The 18,788-nt window shown below is 39.4% G+C and overlaps 1 protein-coding gene across 5 annotated transcripts in view; it reads left to right on the plus strand.

Annotated features, from left to right (window-relative positions):
* Positions 1 to 9,060: 9,060 nt before the first annotated feature.
* LOC124155382 (transferrin) overlaps positions 9,061 to 18,788 on the plus strand; it is a 47,329-nt gene continuing 37,601 nt past the window's right edge. For 4 of the 5 annotated variants that reach the window (XR_006864178.1, XR_006864179.1, XM_046529153.1 and 1 more), the window contains exon 1: positions 18,051 to 18,184. Coding sequence is in view for 2 of the 5 variants with exons in the window: in XM_046529153.1 (XP_046385109.1) it covers positions 18,106 to 18,184 (79 nt within the window). In the remaining 3 variants the exon portion in view is untranslated. Of the gene's footprint in view, positions 9,153 to 18,050; positions 18,185 to 18,788 lie in introns of those variants that run through there. The other variant, XM_046529154.1, reaches the window with a different exon arrangement.

Below are 18,788 nucleotides of genomic sequence, written 5' to 3' on the forward strand. Positions count from 1 at the left end.
CGATACTGTAGTCTTATCCGAAACAGAGAGGCATCTGAAGAAGACTGATAAATATATGGATAGGACAATGGCCAAATATCAACTAAGAATCAAGAAAAAGCTAATATTGCAACAAAAGAGAGGAAACCAGGACAAATACTCCCCCACGATAACAAAAGATGGAAGAGGAAAAACAGTTGTCCTATCTTAGATGCCGAGTCATCGGCGACACATGAAGCAAGAAAGAAATAGCAGAGAAGCAATGGCGAATGGGATATTCTATGTGAAGGGGGATCTACTGGCAGCCTAAAGTCTAAAGCCTAAAGTAGGTACTAGCTGAGAAGCAAGGCAACAATGGATCATTAGCAACACAATATGGAGCACTCGCATATGAATCGACTGAATGAGCAATCGAACGCCCATAATCAGTTAAATGGATCAGTTTATTACGGATGAAACCAGTGGCATAGCCATGGGGGAACAAGAGAGTATAAGTCCCACCTCTCCCTCTAAAGCCTAGAGGATGTTTTCAATGCTGTGATGATTCCCACGGAATTACGAGTGGAATACAAATTTTAAGTCCCAAAATTATGTATAATGTATTTCCAGACATGTCATTTTTCGAAATATTTCCCGGACTGTTGCCTGGGGGGGGGGGGGGGGGTCGCCCCCTCTACCCCATAAAGCATATTCCTAGTCACGCCAATGGATGAAATTCAGAATGAATACGCAATTAGGAGAATATTAGTTAACAGGAAAGTGGAGTGGACAGATACTTCAAACCAATCCACGGATTGATGACTAATGATGATGGTGGTGGAGATAAAACTGTTGCTTCTTGTATTGTTTGTTGTGTTGATTCAGTGTTTTGATTGAGGGATGGTTAACCTTTTTGCAGTATAATAATTAATCAGCAAATTTTCCTTGGAAATCTTTATATAAATAGCTTGGCGTGAGAATATATGCTCATGAAGGGGTAATTTGGGGATGTATTCATTTATTTTGAGTAATTCTGCGTGAAAAAACACCGTGAAATGGATTTAATCAATTGAAAATGTCTTCGAAAATTTTCAAAGAAAGAAGCTCAAATGATTCATGTCTCACAGTGGAATGTACAGTTAACTATTCAGTCCAACCTTTTTTACATAAATTTTACAACCTTTTTTTACATAAATTTCGTTAAAATAATTCATTAATATTGCAAGTAACAATAATTGATGTCGTTGACAGTTTGAAATGGAAGTTATTGACCACATTACGGAGGTGAGGCAGTTTGTAGATCCATCCGCTACTATTTCTAGATTAGATACAGACACCATCGACCAAAAGAAATCCTTCCTAACCTGAGTTAAAGAAACTACAGATAAAATCGGCAATATCTCCGGGAAGTTTGATTTCAATGCCATTTTCAATCCCCACATCCAAGTACGACTCCTCTTGGGAAATGTGAAGGATAGGAGAGCGCTTCAAATTGACGGAATGTAGGTACGAAATCCCCCGCGGAACTTGCAACAAGAAATGCATGGGGGGAACAGAACGCACCGTCAAAACTCGACAAGAAGAGCATAAACGAACCATTCAACTGGGGTATTTGACGAAGTCGGCCATGGAACACGAATCCTCATGACACGCGATCAATTTTGAAGAAGAAGAGTCACCGCGAAGGTGAAATATTTCAAACCTACACTCATCCGTGAAGCCATCGACATGAAGAAGAAAATATATCAACAATGACATGAGATTATGAATCAAAAATACAGTATCGATCTTTGCATTTCTCCATTTTACCCCTCCTGTCCTTACTCCCAACCACCTCCCCTCCCACTTGAAATAAAAAGTGAGCAGCGCCAAACACCACCACCATTCATTCCCTTGAAGAAGTGACCAGTAGTCGGCCTCGCAACGTCGCCGTCGGAGAAAAATCCAAAAGCACCACGCCGCATACACAAGTATGTCACTCTTTGACCATCTAATGGCGCAGTGAGGATTATTGTAATGTCCCTCAGAAGGCCGTAAAAATCACCATTTTGAACCGTTCATCTTAATTTCGAGCGTGAAAAATTACTTCCATTCCAATTCAAAACAAAAGAAGAGACATTCTGACTTTTGGAGGTGTTCTGATCCATGACAACGACCGTCCTCTCAGCACTGATGCAGCCCAACTGCTCCTTGAGCAATTTCAATGGGACATTTTCGATCACCCACCATGCAATGCCAACCTTATACCATGTGACTTCCCTCTTCACGCTGATATGAATATGTGCCTAGGAAGGAAGGGTGTAAGGAAAAACGACCCTCGTAATTGTAAGGTGAGAGACTAAAGTTGTAAATACCGTAGCGGTACAAAGTTTCGTACCAACATGAGACAATGCAAATTAGGTGGTAGAAAACGTAAAACGAGCATATCGCGGAAGAAATAAAACAGGAACGAAGGGAAGAAAGACCAATTATTTCATGGGGTAGGAATTATTGGAGAAGGCCAAGAAGGAAGAGTAACGGGAAAATATGGATCAATAAATCGAAATGAAAGAGGAAATGCTCCTAGAACTCTGCACAGGGGCCGTATACTGTAACTCCAAACCGATCGGTGCGGCACCGATTCGTCGGGTGCGAAGTCACACTGACTCCCGGCAAGAAGTGGTGCGATTCTGTACGAACCCGATCGGTGCGGCACCGACGAGAGGACGGGAGATCGTCGGTAGCCGTACCGACAGCAATAAGGTGTCGGTAAGGCCACCGACTAGTGGGTTTCATGAACTCCCCGGTGCGCATTGTACGTTTTATTTTGTTTTTACCTCATCACCGAGTAAATAATGAGGTTTACTGCAATGTTATCACTTTACCTCACTCTGAATAGGCAACTATTATTTCACTCAATCATCATTTGGCGTTTTTCTCGGCATAGAAATATGATATTTTTATTTAAGTATGAAGTTTGCCCCAACGGTATCAGTTTCTTTCATTTTTAACAGGCAACTATATTTCATTTTATCGTCAGCCATTGATTCCCTTGACGATAAAAGAAGATATTTGTTAATAAGTATGAGGTTTGCCGCAATATTATCATTTTCTCTCACTTGGAATGCGCAACTTAAACATATGTATTTCACCCAATCACAATTTCTTTACTTCCTCGTCATTACACTTCTTTTAATTACACCCAGCTCCATATTTTTATAACAATTTCCTAACTTTTTCCTCTATTATGACATTTACATTTGCTTTTGAATCCTACGTTCACGTTCCATGGTATGTTATTTTCGTCTGCTACGGTGCCAATGGCATAACCTTCCGTTGATAACATTTAGACGGAACTTACTTAATGACAACTATATTACCAAATCATAAATAAATAGCAATATACGGAACCAATATTTAAAAGAAACTACAATCTCAAGGATAGTTTCAATAATTCATTCCAGCAACAACAATCTCCATCACATACAAACTATATTGTGATGTTGTAATATTGTTTCCTTCGATGCTGTAGGTACAGCATTACTACCACACATTATATAAGCATTGTTAACAACTTATCCAATATCGATTATCTTAATCTAGCAATAAGTCGTAATTTCCGCAAATAAAAAGATTGAGAATGACGACAACAAACTGTGCCAATGAGTCTTCACTTGTTTTTGCCCTTCTTTCATTGGTGGAGACACGTTAGATGACTTCTAACTTCGGATATATTCGGATTTTTCCTGTTTGAGAAGGAGGGGGAACCGTACCGACTGGTTTGATACCGATGACCAAACTGAATCGCTGAATTTGCCGTCGTCGGTATGGAAACCGTCGTCCGTACGGAATGATGTGCTGTCGGTGGGCTGGGAAGGGAAACCGACCGGTGCGGTACCGACGAAATACAGAATACGGCCCCAGAACACAAATGGTCGCCAACGCACTGCTTGAGAATAGCAGTCGAAGAACACTTTCGTTGGAAATGCCAAAACAAGATTTAGTTGACAAACAATATTTCATCCGTATTGCATTTAAGCGAATCAGAGGTTTAAAAAATAGACGATGCTTTGCAAAAGCGACCCCAGGGCACAAGTCGACAATGATCATAGTGTAATGAGGAGGGAAACCAATCTTATTGAATGCTTTAATAGTGGACCAAAGGAAGAGGAAAATCAAAGTTCTGAGGTGAAGAAAAGTTGTCGAGAAAAAATAATGGTTCTCAGATGAAGTCTTAAGGCCGTTTTACACCGGGCACATCATTGCGCAATCTCATGCCTGCACGAAGACGCAATCAAAATTGCGTCGTGTAAAGCTGAGAATTGCTAGAACACATGCGAGATTGCGTGGATGCGAGGCGGCAATCTATCCTCTACTCTAATTCCAAGCTCGCATTCTCGCAATTTCAACATGTTTTCAGAGCTAACCTGCGCAATAACGTGCCCCGTGTAAAACGGTCTTCAGATCTCACGAAAGACAGAAGAAAATTCAAGAGTGTGAATGCGAAAGGAAAGAAATATTACTCCATAAGAAGAACGAACGAGATTTATCAAAAACCGAGGATAAGTAGAGAAACATAGATGAAGAACCTATGCAGTCATATAAAAAATAACCTCTACAATGGAAAAGCGGAAGCTGCCTATAGAGTTGTCAGGCAAAATGCAAGTCTGTGACTGGCACGAATGTAAATATTCTGATTGCATACTAAGACAAATCTTAGAGATGTGAAGAATACCAGGAAGAATGTTACAACGCAAGCAAAAGTGATAGACGAGGGAAGTGCAGTTGAAAAGAATGAAATGAGAGCAAACACCTTATGAACGGAATTGGATCCAACGATGTAAGACCTGGGTAAGGATAAGAAGTCAGGATTGGACCATACCCATGGAGACCTAATTTAAAAAGTTAAGACTTTTAACCAGCTCTACAAAACATCTGCGAAATTTACGCAATATGAGATATATATATCACGTGATATCGAATAGAGCATCATTTCTATTCCAAGAAAGAAGGAAGCATGCTTACATGAATTCTGCAGAGTGTTGTTAATAACATAAGAATGACCTCAATAATGGTAAATAGACTGATCATTTAAAAGGGACTGTAAAGAACAAACCGAAGTTTCTTAGAGTTGTTGACTTGGAGATGGATTTTAGCATCGTGGATTTGAATCTTACAATCAGAATTATCGAAGAAATGTTTATTTCTTACAATGATAGAAGAATTTCCCACATTTCATTTAAAACCCAAGTAGGCGTGATAAATGTGAACCAAACTGCGCATAAACATGAATAAAGAAAGGATAAGGCGATTTGTGCCCTTTTTATCGAATTTTTTAATGTTAAATCGAGAAAAATCACCAAATAAATCAAAGAGAAGTCTTCAGGAGAAGACATCTATAGAAGAAAAAATGCTTAATGAAGACCCTGATAAAAATGATAAAGGCAATGCAAAGCCGAAAATCGACAGAAATGAATCTAAGATAAACATAAAAAAGGAGGTGGATTGGAAAAACAATAAAGTTGTGAAACAAAAGCTTGATGAGGTGAAACAGCTGTTACCACGGAAGCCGAGTATCCAGCAATGGACGAAGATAGCAAGAAATTAGTCAGTGCGATAACTCAAGGAAAGGATACATTCTGCTCGGAGAAGAATCTAAGCAGTTGTTTTGCAAGCTTAATCGCAATGAAATCATTAATCGCGCACTACATATGGAGTATGTTTCTTTATCAGATGTAAGCGTGGACGACGAAAGCGGCAGAGAAGTCAAGAGTGAAATGATTCGGAAATTCGTGCTGACAAAAATAAATTTGTTCTCTCAGACAAGTAATGAGGAAATTTTAGGAAGAGCATAAACAGATAGAACTCTTTCAAAAACCATAAGAAGAATACGAAACAACTTAATTTGCCACAGCTCAGGAATTATGGCCTGAGGAAGAGAGTCGTCGAAGGTCAAGTAGGTGGGAGGAAAGGCAAAGGAAGGCCTCGACAGAGTTACATGAGACAGGTGATTAACAGTGTAAAAGAGGAAAAAATATACGTTAGCATGAATAGGTTTTCAGACAGGTAAGCGGAAAGGAGAAGTGGGTCAAACCAATCTGCGAATCGCTGATGATTATTAACGGACAATTTTCTTTTTAAAAAATGTGAATGGGCACTGATTTTTACTATATTGAACACCTACGCTAACAGTTCGACCAAAATCTGGGATTCTATGGATTCATTGAAGACATGAGTTCAAGACCCATGGAATAATCATAAGTGAAGTTTCGGGAAATCAGAGGAGCAAACAAATGCTCTTGCGCGTTGACAGAAGGACAAGAGTTTTTTCAATGTTTGCGGAAGTCATTTGGAACTTATTGTGGAAAAAACAATATCTGCTGGTAAATTGCATGAGCAAAAATTTCCATTTGAATAACGTCGGAAAACATTAAAAATACTTGTATAGGTGTCCTCAGGGGCAAAATAAAAAAAAAAACAGATGGATAGATTATTCAAGGTGACAAGATTTTCGGTAAAGTTGTACGAGACAAGGCTATTAAGATTACTTTATAACGTTAAAATACAATCGAATAGCTGCAAGAGAATCAATAATAAGGGGTATATAAGTACAACCATTCGCCATATATAGGGTTAATGTTGCCCCAAAAATAACAGCAGCGTAAGGAATAAGTTCAACCATTCGCCAAATCCATTTACACTGAAGATCACTCGTCAAGGTTATTCAGGAGACACAAATATTCCAAACGAATATTCTAGTGAAGTGTAAGGTTTTTTTTATGCCACTACGAGGTCTAATGATAAATTTTAAAATAAGTGAACTATTCAAGGGTATATAAATATAAACATTCGTTTCCTCCATCTCGCGATCTACATCAAGGAATACATGAATGCTTAAGTTCCATGATCTTATCTGGCATTTTCTCTAGAATTCGATTTTTTAAGAATTCACTGAGGAAATAAAACTGTTTCTTTGTAAAACCCCCTCTGTGAAAAAAATTCCTTCTATTTGTTGTAAATATTAAAGATTAGCATACCAATGGCAAATTTTTGGCATATGACATAATAAAATGTTATATAATATTAAAAGACTTAATTTGCTTACCATTCATTCCACACGATCTCATTCCGATGCAGAAGAATTCCAAGAAATATCACTCGTAAAGTGGCACACAACTATTTCAAAAGGACTCGATATACTGGAAATAATTAGAAAAAGACACATATTAACATAATGATGTCATCATGTACGAAGGCAAGAGTAGAAAATTGATCAAAGCTGAATTATAAAATGTTACCGAGGCAACGTCCGGCTGCTACGGCGAGCGAGAAGTTTTGATAGGAAATGAAATTATTGAAAAATGATATTTAATCCTCTAACTTCATCATCTTTCCTTATTCATATCGAAGGCCATGTAAATCAACGGCCGAGATGAGAAAAATTAATGAAGAAAAGTGAAGGGCGTCGGTTGTTTGAATTCAGACGAAATTACCGAATAATAGGTATAAGCACTTGCCGATTACACAAATGAGAGCCGTCTATTTCAACTATCAAAGCGAAATATTAAGAAAGAATCCCAGAGGTTTCCACCACCCGGCAGATAACATCGAGACAAGGCAAACTGCGGTCAAATGACACAGTCTTACAAAAAGTACATTATAATGGTGAAAAGGCCCCTAAGTTTTTGTTTCAGAATTTTCTTACGGCAAGAGTAATAAAGACGTGAAAACTCGATCAGAATCCCTTTCAGCCTACGCTAGGATAGAAATTATTATGCTTACTTGCACTGAATTCAAGTAAAACTAATGGGTATCCGCCGATGTGACTATAGGATCACAACATGACCAATGTTTCACTGCAAGGGACAGTTTACGATCATCCGATACGCATGCAACATTACCGAAACTAGAGCACTAGACATCGCAATGGATTAGGAACAATTTAGACGTATCTCGTATCACACAAGCAATCGGACCAGTGAAAGCGAATACGCGGTGACATTCGGGGACGGATTGGAAATCTGAAACAAAATATCCTCACTATCGTCGTATCTTTGGCAGCAACAATAAAAGAATACAAATCACTGATGAAGATATCGCAAGAACACAACCTTCAAACCATGGGGTACTTTACAAAGGGTAAAACATAATTCTTGGTGGAATAAAACCTAATTAAGTATAGAACTATTGAATAAATATCGGCATTACTCCTAGCAAATTTACTTGTAGGTATCTTAAACACTCAAGTATAAGGTAATTGCGAAGGTATGAAACGGGAAAACGATAATGTATTCGTAGATGGCTCGTTAACTTACCTCTTAACTCGATGCCGGTCTCCAACAAAATGACGAATATCGAAGCTCCGACACCGAACTGTCTCGTGATTGAAGGACGTCTATGACGTCACGATAAATAATTACGATGTATTTTCGCAAAAACAATTAAAATAGAGTTTCAGCGTTAAATGAATAATTATGAATTTATTTAAATTAATTTTAAAATGTTATATTTTATATAAATTTATTTATAACAATTTATTTTTCCAAAATAACTTTATTCCATTGCAGTTTCAGTGAATGGGGCCTTTTGACTTTTCGAATGTTTCAATGCTCAATTCAACCAAGTTTCAACGGTACCATGTCATTTCCACCCCCACCCCACCTTAGCGGTCATGTTATCCGTCACCTGACTATGAGTGTCGTTCTCTTGCGTCATTTCAAATTATTTCCGCACTATTAGCGCAACAGTTGTTCAGCAACGGACACCGTCCTGAACTTCATCAACATCGGCGTGACGTCCCAATTGATACATGTATGAAAAGACGCGACTCTTTGGTGGACATGGGGCATACGCTGGGGAAATGAATTGAAATTGGTCAGTTTTTGACGTTTTGGTGTCATTTGTTTATTGAATCATTATATATTAATCTATTCCCAGGATGTGATGTAGTTGACGATAAAACTTATCATTTACTCAAACCATAGGACTCATGCAATGATTAACGTGTAAATCAATTTCCAAAAATCTTACTCGTGTCGGTCTCTTTTGTGTAATTTTACAGTGATGTTGGACTGAGCGGTTTTCTGGGCATTGATGTTCCTGGCGTCCGTCGGGGCTGCTGTACCGGATTTGAGCATGAAGTGAGAAGAAAATCTGCGGAAACCTCGTGGGAGCACGCCGGCGGAGCAGAAGTTCACGGGACTAATCGAGATGACGTGAGTGAAAAAATTGATTTTCATGTTCATTCGAGTGAAATTGTAATTTATAAAGGTGTGCCAACCACTTCTACGACGGCTCATTCTCACAAACTTGACGACGAAATCCTTCAAAAGCAGGTGCGACTCACTTTCCTCCACCATAACTTTTACTTTGTTTTTATTTTGGCCAATTATGTCTCACGGACTTCGCACTGAATCCATCGAAAGTGATATTTTTGGCAATATTTTGGAATCGTTTGGTTATTATCCTAAAATTAATCGTGGCGGCTAAATGGCTCAGTGGATATGAGGACGGCGTAGTAATTTTACAGTGATGTTGGACTGAGCGGTTTTCTGGGCATTGATCCTGGCGTCCGTCGGGGCTGCTGACACGGATTTGAGCATGAGCAAGTTAACATTATAATAACATGTGCGTGGAGGATTCCTTTTGGGGGAGGGCATTTGTCTTTAAATAAATTCTATTCGTGACTATTTCCCTCGCTAATTCTCGCCTTTGCCACAATAATATTTAGGTTGGGGTTTTAATATTGGCCTATTGTTGTAGTAATTGCGCGGCTCTTGTTTGTAACGGAAGAAAAAGATGGATATTTCAATTGTATTTGTTGATACACACGTCCTCCACCGATGCGGCACAGACAACCGAAATTCGGACCGATTTCTTCCTTCCACGACCTTCAGTTCTCATCACATTATTAAGGAACCGTTTGAGCCCCCACCTCCAATCTCGTTTCTTGAACACAGGTACCTTGACCGATGACCTAAACTTGGAAATAATGACCTTGCCTCCTACGTTCCCTAAACCCCCGTTTCTTTACAGCTGATTATGTTCGTTCGAAGCGCAGAATAGCGTCACTTATCCTAATTGCGACGAGACCACATTATCAAATACTATTATGGACATAAGAAAAGAACCGAAAGAGGTCGTTAGATACCTTAAACATAAAAAATATATAATATTGAAGTTCTATCTTTATGAAATTAAAGCAGGTCATTGCAGCCATTTAATTTGAACTGGTTACGCAGTACTTAAATGAAATATTCCCATTAATGTTTGCATGTACTTCGTGGTCCATTCACATTATGTTCCGCGAGATAATTCACAGTATCAACGTTCCTGTGTTCTCCCGTCCAGGTTAATACCGCTCTGCTGTTATTCATATCCCACAAATATTTCCATTAAATTTGAGGTAAAGTTTAGTTACTGAATTATAACGTGATAAAGATCTTGCAGACTTTCAATATTGCGAGATTAACGACATGATATTGTGAATTATAGAAATCAACAGTATACATTCTTATTTGGATGTTTACGGCTACCAGATGCACCTTACTTGGACTGCTTATACCTAATTCACGCTCATAATATTCATCAAAATGAAGGAATTTATATGAATTTATCATGTAGTGTTTGAATCAGACATCAAATTATGATTGTGCAGGTAAATTGTCATTCGGATTCGGATTCTAGATGTTCGCATTAATCCACGCTCCACTGTACTTCGATGCTAAAGCTTTTTCCAACAAACAAATTGAATCGCGAGACTAATTATGGATCAGAACAATCACAGAAAAAACCGCGCATTAATTCAAAAATTGATTTTAGGGGACTAACTATTTCATTAATATATTTTCATCAGGAAGATAGCTGCATCTATCTCACTTCATACCAGCTAAATTCAAGATAAATTTTAAAAGTAATGACTATGATTAGTAGAATTACAGACTTATAAGTCAATGGTAACCGAAATACCCTCTTTAAGAATTTTTTATTTCACGGCTAGATAAATAGGGAAGCAGACCACGTCGGAATGACGACAAAATATTCCATGCGAACTTATTTTGAACGGTAGAAAACCTTCATTAATAATAATTCTAGGAAAAGTCTATTTTATTTTTTTGAACGCATTGTAGACATTTTATTGCTGTGGATGCACGTGGAGATGACCGCGTATAATTTGTAACGGAAAGCTTATAGTAAGGATTGGTAGATGGCAGATGATGTCACCACTTTGGTCCAACATATCTCCAGCGTCAATACTAATGTGTTCTTGCGTCACGTGAGTTGCATACAATAAGGGGAATGGTGGATAATTGCTGAGCAAATGAGCATAATTTTTTACAATGATTATATAATATTTATTGGGTATTGGAGATTGGATTTAGGTATAAAATATTATAATGGATGTATATATAATAATAATTGGGTATTGGGGATAAACGTAATCATTAAAAGGTAATAAATGGAAGAAGAAAATTATCGTTACTTACCTATTTTTTGGATTTTAAGAAATTTACCTCTTGCCTCGAGAATTTAGCCAAATCCTAAGATCCATTATCGTTTGTAAGGGTATTCCTCTTCTGTAACTCTCGTGATAACACAACAAGCCACGCACTGTAACACAATCACCACAATATGCTTCCACACACATATCATCGAATACACTTGACACTATGCCATGCGCTGATGCAGTGAATTCACAATTAGGATTCATTTACTCCACATAGACCAGTGCACTTCGTTCACAATACGCGACGAACAATTCACGTGTTTTGGTTTCAATCGCTTCCTTCGTGTTATTTTAAATTTGTAATAATTACTTCAAGAGACGGAAAAGGCACACGACTCAGAAATAAAATCCAACGCACTCATCACACGGTTATCCAACAACTGAACTACATTCTGAGTGGCTTCGCACCGATGCCAAACTTTATCCTCCCTCAACTCTGAACTGCGTCATGTCTAAGGCATAAAGACTCGACCTTATCCATGCTGGGTTGGTATATAACCGCAGTTCACTGCTCTTTTGTCCGAAAGAAGTAAAGCAAATACGACCTTTCAAGAGGGAGCGATGCGCCGTGTTAACCGCTCGTGTTAAATGCTAGCGATTATACATGAATGCTTCGTGCGGAATAAAAAGTAATTATTCCCTTCGAGAGCATTGATAAATATAGTGTGAAGCGAGGGACCAGCCCTCACCGCGGCATACATGTCGCCGTACCTAGTGGACTGGTCACAATTCTTGGGAAGCACCTCGGCCCATTTACTTGAAACGGGAATGCTTTGGCAAATTCTAATGTAAGAGGCACGCATGTCACAAAATGGACATGGTATTCTACCTATGTCCAGCTGCCACTCGCCGCGAATTTAAACGGCTTTGCAAAGGAAGAGCGATCCGAATTAATCGGGGAAATAAGGGATAATTAGGGATGTGAACATTCTAGACTATATGGTCTATGGAGTTCATTTCCCTCTCCTATCTATTCCTCACGATTGCTGATACTGTATTGCATTTGGTGCTGGTCGTTATATATCCAGGGTGTGCGTTGCAAAAGATAACGATGATGGAAAAGGGCATGAAGTTCAAATGAATGCTGCTAAATACGGCACCGAATGCATTGACGGACTAGGATCCTGAGCGCAGGTAGTGTAGTTGGCAGCTACACCACTTAACTACCTGCGAGTTACTCACCAAATACGCGCGTGCGCACTCGCATCGTGTTGAGTCTGCCCCCAACACCCATTTGAACATGGCATGTGGTATTGCGTCACGTAAGTTGCATATAATAAGCGGAATGGTGTATAATTGGTATGCAAATGAGCATAACAGATTACAATGAATATATAATAATACTTGGGTATTGGAGATTGGATTTAGGTATGAAAGATTATAATGGATATATGATAATGATAATTGGGTATTGGTGATAAATGTAATAATTAACAGGTAATAAATAGAAGAAGAAAAAATTTTCAAACTCAGACCCCCCCCCACCCCACGCTTACTTCGTCCAGCCCAAGCATGCACAAGCGATCGCATAGACGGAATATGCGACCGGCGCGATACCACGGGATCGCGCACTTGTAGAGCGGTGAATTTGCCCAGGAGATAGCGGTACCGTTCGGAGCTTCGTATCCCATCTCTGATTGTGAGTGGACAGGATTTTTATCTTTCTCTTTGCAATAGTCTCAATAGCATAACTAGTCTCTGTTTTAAACCTTTCACTTCGGCAACATAACGCCAGCTCGACCCGAAAAAGGTAAACAAGCGTCCGCCATTAAAGGTTCGAAGGGGTCTCTTTTTCTAAGACCTTGGGGGTCGGAGTCACGAAGGCAGGGTATCCGGCCATCGTGTCCCTCCGACCCCCAAGCCGTGGTGTGGCCCAAAACCGGCGCACAGTGGGCTGAAATCGAAAAAAGCTGGCCAAAAATGAATTTTTCACATTTTAATTTGGAAAAACTATAATATTTTCAAGTTATTGAATGATCAGTGACCACATTACTGAAATAATTTTGTCTATGACTCATTTTTTTAAAGCAGTGGACATCTGTCAATTTAATGAAAAATGATCTCAAAATTTTTTCGCATTTTTTTTTATTGACTGAAGTTTTTTTGCTACTGATGGGAAATGTTTAAAAATGCCTTAATTTAAATCGTTTCATGGCAAAAATGAGTTTTTTTAGAATCCGGTGTCGTGAAATTTTTTATTCTAGCGATATGTTTTATGACTTTCATTTGTAAAAATTAAAATGTCCTATTTTTAACGTATTTTTAACATAATGTAGAGAAAAACTCTATGCTTTTCACTTTGCTTCACGAAGTGTTTAGCACCACATTATAAAATAAAGTGTCAACTTTACTTATCAATTGAAAAATCCTGCCCCAATTCGCCACCCCACCTCTCCTATCAAGCTATGTACGTGGATGTCCAACCGCCCGACGCTGTGATAAGATGCGAACATTTGTTCAGACTTAGCTGTAGTCGAGGATAATTCGCTAAAAGTGAGACGAAATTACAGTTGTCTACACTTACATACACTGCATACATTTGGCATGTCTTATTAGTCTTATTGCTCCAATTTTTCCAAGGGCACATTACGATTTCCTTCATAAGACATATAATGGACTCAACGATTGCGACGGCAAGTCAGATTCTTGTCTCGGGAAGCGGGCGGCTGCAAAGCATTATAATTAAGTCTTGGAAAACCCAATTCTAAACACTATGCACTCGCATATTTTTCTCTCCAAGCAAGAGGCCAGGCAATTCATCTAAATTAAAGACCTTTTGCTTAGCAATTTGACTGCCATGCTTTAACATAACTACATATTGGTGTCTTGGGGAGCATAGAGTTAACATTTTTTTCCTAGCGTTTTTTTTCTCTCCCATAATGCATCTAACTCCTCTCTAATCTAAGTCCTCGCTGGATTCGCTTGGCCAACGCTTCCTTTCCTTCTTCTTACGCTTCCTGCGTCTAGGTTGGAGCGCATTGTGAAATGTAACTTGTGTAAAGTGTACTTTTTATTTTGAATCTGAAATGATATACATATATTTTATAATCAAAACGCACAATAGGTAATGGCAAGAGATAATATACCAAATAATAAACCAGCCTAACAGATCCTTTTGCAGGCCAACAACAGGCTTCACCCTGCACCCACTTGGTGGGAACAGCAATTTATGAAAACATTGTATACGTATTGTGTATGCATGGACTACATCGAATTTCCATTGGTTAAGTTACTCGTAGACTCCAAATAGATTTTATGCGTCTGCCATTTTTCGTAAGCTCTCAGGATGATAGGCGTCTTGGAAAGGTTTAAGGCAAAGGTGCCTGATAAAGGCAACTGAAAGGCACCTTTTACAGCGTCTTGAAAAAGGCACTAGCGCCTGCTAGAGGCACCTCAAAGGCACCCCAAAGGCGCCTTTTGGAGGCAGTTTCTCATGTGAAAAGTTAATATTTAGCATTTAAAGTCCAAAATTAAACTTATTTACTTTTATTTGTTTACGTCGCCTACTTCTCTAGACCATCGTTAATACACATTTCAATTATGTAACCAACACGGAAATAAATCCCTCAAAAGAAAGTGAAAAGGAAATATTATGCTTTATATGAGGAAAATTCTTTAGTAAGCATTGAGCGACTCATTGGAAATGTTTTTTTTTTGCTGGGACAATGACCAAGCACTATAATTTACGGGATGGTCATAATACTCTATAGGAACTCTTCTTTGAATATAGAATATTTTAAATTCAGCCAGAAAATTAAGATAATATCTCAATGAATGGTCATTCATGTAATCGTAAGAATAAAATCTCTTCATTGATAGGTAAAGGTAATGAGCAGCTCATTTATCATTGGCTACATTTTGATTCGTAATTAAGTCTTTTGAACTTACAACGAAATAAATCTGCATCAGATTAGTGGATTTTGTGAATTATTATTCAAATTAACATAGATACCCTACAAACACACATGCGAAATTCCCACGCATAATTGTATTCTCTTCCTAAACCTCTATCATGTTTGCAAGTCATTAAAATGTGAAAGTAGCGACTAAATAAACAGCATAAGACGATAACTGTCAAATATATCTAAGAGTTTGAATTAAAATTAGTGCCATGATAAAAATGATAATAATATTAAGAACATTTTTACATATAATGCACATTCTATCGGAAAATTTAAGGGCAAGCTCATCATTCTGTTAGCGTCACATACGCAGAGGCCCAAAATTTCCCGATTGAAAACTATTAAGTTTGGGCGACTCGATATTCGGTCTTCGCTCAGCTCTGCGGAATTTTCCCCTGAAAAGAGGGAGGAGGAGTAGGCCGTGACACATTGCACATGCAGCTAATGTTAGGGGCCTCGAAGCGGGGCTGGACGACTCGAAATAGGTGGTCGAAATCCACTCCACAGTCAACTGCTCTAATGCAAGGCAGGAGCTGTATTTCTAAAAATAAATAAACGCGTAAGAATTCCATAGTAACGCGATATCCTCTGGACCTCTAATTCTTTACCCCAGTCAATTTCTGCATACAAACACGGGAAAACCACAATTCCAACCTAAATTCATCAACCAAAACCAAATCATACACAACCCTTAATTCATCGAATGACAATGGAACCGCTCTTGATTTTAAGGGATTGGAAATAAATTCCTCGTGCAACTTCCGTTTTTATGCCTTCAAATAAACAGGGATGCCGACTTTCAAAAAATTTTTGGGGGGGCCAAACCGGGGATCGTGCCCCGGGAAATTTCATAAGTAGTGAGTTTTAAGTTTTTTTAAGCATTTTAGAAGAGTCATATGATCAACATTAGAACCATGATAACTCGAATCTCGATATCTGGACACTCCGGAGAAAATCGAAGAGTCTGACAAATTTTTTCCTCACACCCATATAGACTTTTTTAGGGGGCTCGGGCCACTTCAGGCCCCATGGTGTCGGCGCCACTGCAAATTCATAAATACAAAGTAAGTAAATAGCGTCTTATGAAATATGAGTCTGCATTACATTGAATTACAATTTACAGGGTGAGTTTTCGCAAGGCCAGAACTCAATGACGAAGTTGATCGACTGCGAACGAACCAGACTCGTATTTACGCGAGGTTGACATGGCAACGGCTTGTCCTCTCGAATTACGACTGCAGGAACAGTGGAGGATAGAGATGGGGGTGGGGGGCGCCCCACCCCCCCTTGCGGGTCCACCCGTATTGCCAAACATTGCAGAACCACAATTGTAACTTTTTTGTATCATAATATGGCATTGTCTTTTATGTGTGTATAATCACTTTGATTAAAAATTGCTTTTACTCTGCCTGTGACTTGATTATTTTTTATTACGATAAAAGTATAGGCAACTCTTTTGCGCCCCCCTCCCTAGAGTTTTTTTTTCTGTCTCCGCTACTGTTCAGGAGCGACCGGAAACCTCTGCGTGAGTGTGATTCCTGTGTTTGAAGCCCAAGGGGACGACATTGAATAGAGAAAGGCAGCGTTGAACTTTGATTTTCGTTAGTTAAATCTTCGGGCGAATTTTCATCAGGTTCAAAAACAAATGAGTGCGACGCGGCGAAGAGTGTTTAGCAGTTTGATATCAATATTTATAACATTTAAGGCTCCTCTCCTTATTCCCCTCCTCCAAACTCCCTAGCTACGCCGCAGACTCCTGGGTGGGATGGTCTGCTATTCCATCCTCGTAACTCATTTTTTATGTTTTCTTCCCCCTACGACACAATAATACATTGGAGTTTTAAATGGAAGGGTATTGGTCCACAAATAATAATCCTTGCGAATGTTTTAATGATTGCTTATGTTTCTCTAACACATAGGCGCCGACTCCATGGGGCCTGAGGGGGCTCGAGCCCCCTCAATAATTCTTTTGGGGGGGGCGGAGCCAGTTCAAGAATTTAATTAAGTGATATTATCATGCAGTGGCGCCGACTCCATGGAGCCTGAAGGGGCCCGAGCCCCCTCAAAAATTCGTTATGGGTGTGAGGAAATAATGTGTCAGGCTTGTAGATTTTCCCCGGAGTGTTCAGATATCGAGATTCGAGTTATCAGTGTTCTAATGTTGATCATATGACTCTTCAAAAATGCTTAAAAAACTTAAAACTCACTACTTATAAAATTTCCCAGGGCAAGATCCCCGGTTAGGGCCCCCCCAATATTTTTTGTAAGTCGGCGCGCCTGCTCTAACACTGCCGCAAGAATACCGTGTATGAAGCTACGATACTCTCAATTGTTTTCTCGTAATAATTGCGTTTAATTATATCTTAATACCACTGCTTGCAAAAGTGAATGGATGTTTTATATGAATTCGAATTGGCTCGTGAAATGAGCCGTTCGCGAGATATAACAATTTAGATTTCTTTTACACAGCCATGAGAATACCATTGGAAGCACATTACCCACGCTTCGCGTAGTCTAAATAAATAGAAGTGTTGGAGGTAGTGTTGTGGCCTGTTTAATACACACATCTTCTCGCATTCCAGAGGATACGCGTCGGACACAAGATGCGCCATTTGACCACTCGATAGGCAGCGGGAGAATGGGGGAGGGGTTCGGTGCAGGTCACAGGCTATGTCCCTCTTTCTTATTCAGTCAGTGGAGCGATGCGTGGTGGGACGGACGTGTGAATGTGAGAAAAAAAAGAAGACTATCGGGCGTGCGATGCTGCTTCTCTGTGCGACGGTTCTGTTGGTCCTCGCGGAGGCCACTGCTATCGCTTCCCCGCCCTCATCTCAAAAAGGTACGTGGATAAATTCGTGCTTTCGCAGTCAACACGCTTCGAGTCCCCGTCTGCGAAATTGGCAATTGTGTCATTATGCACGCCTGCTATGACAATTGAGTGATTTTGAGCGTCAAGGGATCTAGATTGTAAATGAGATATTTTACGGGGGTATCAACTCTGCACTCAAGTTTTCACAATAAAATTGAGGCATTTCTTCGCATTTACAATTTGAAAACAGTGGTCATAAACGTGTTTATCCCTGTGTTAGTTGTAGAAAACTGTGACTAGCTATCTTGGACCACTGTGTGTGTAATGTAATCGATTTACATGTGGCTTTCAAAACTTTGAGATCCACCTCTCTCCACTTCGCATTTCCCATCATGGCCGTCATTTGTTTGGGATCTAGTTGGCTCCTTAAAATTAATTTTCCCCGACGACGGAGTGGATCAGTTGTGGTGCGCGCATTTCTATCCTCAGTTATATTGCTGAAACATGCAGATTGTGAGTCATCAGAATATTCTCTGGCGTCGTTGGTTCATCCTCGGTCGTGCTTTTACGGTCTAACGTGAAATCTGTTTGCCGGATCCCCGGCGTGACCTCTTACACTCCCGTCTTGCTCATC

Source organism: Ischnura elegans, chromosome 3 (assembly GCF_921293095.1).
Source record: "Ischnura elegans chromosome 3, ioIscEleg1.1, whole genome shotgun sequence".
In the NCBI taxonomy this organism is placed as follows: domain Eukaryota; kingdom Metazoa; phylum Arthropoda; class Insecta; order Odonata; family Coenagrionidae; genus Ischnura; species Ischnura elegans.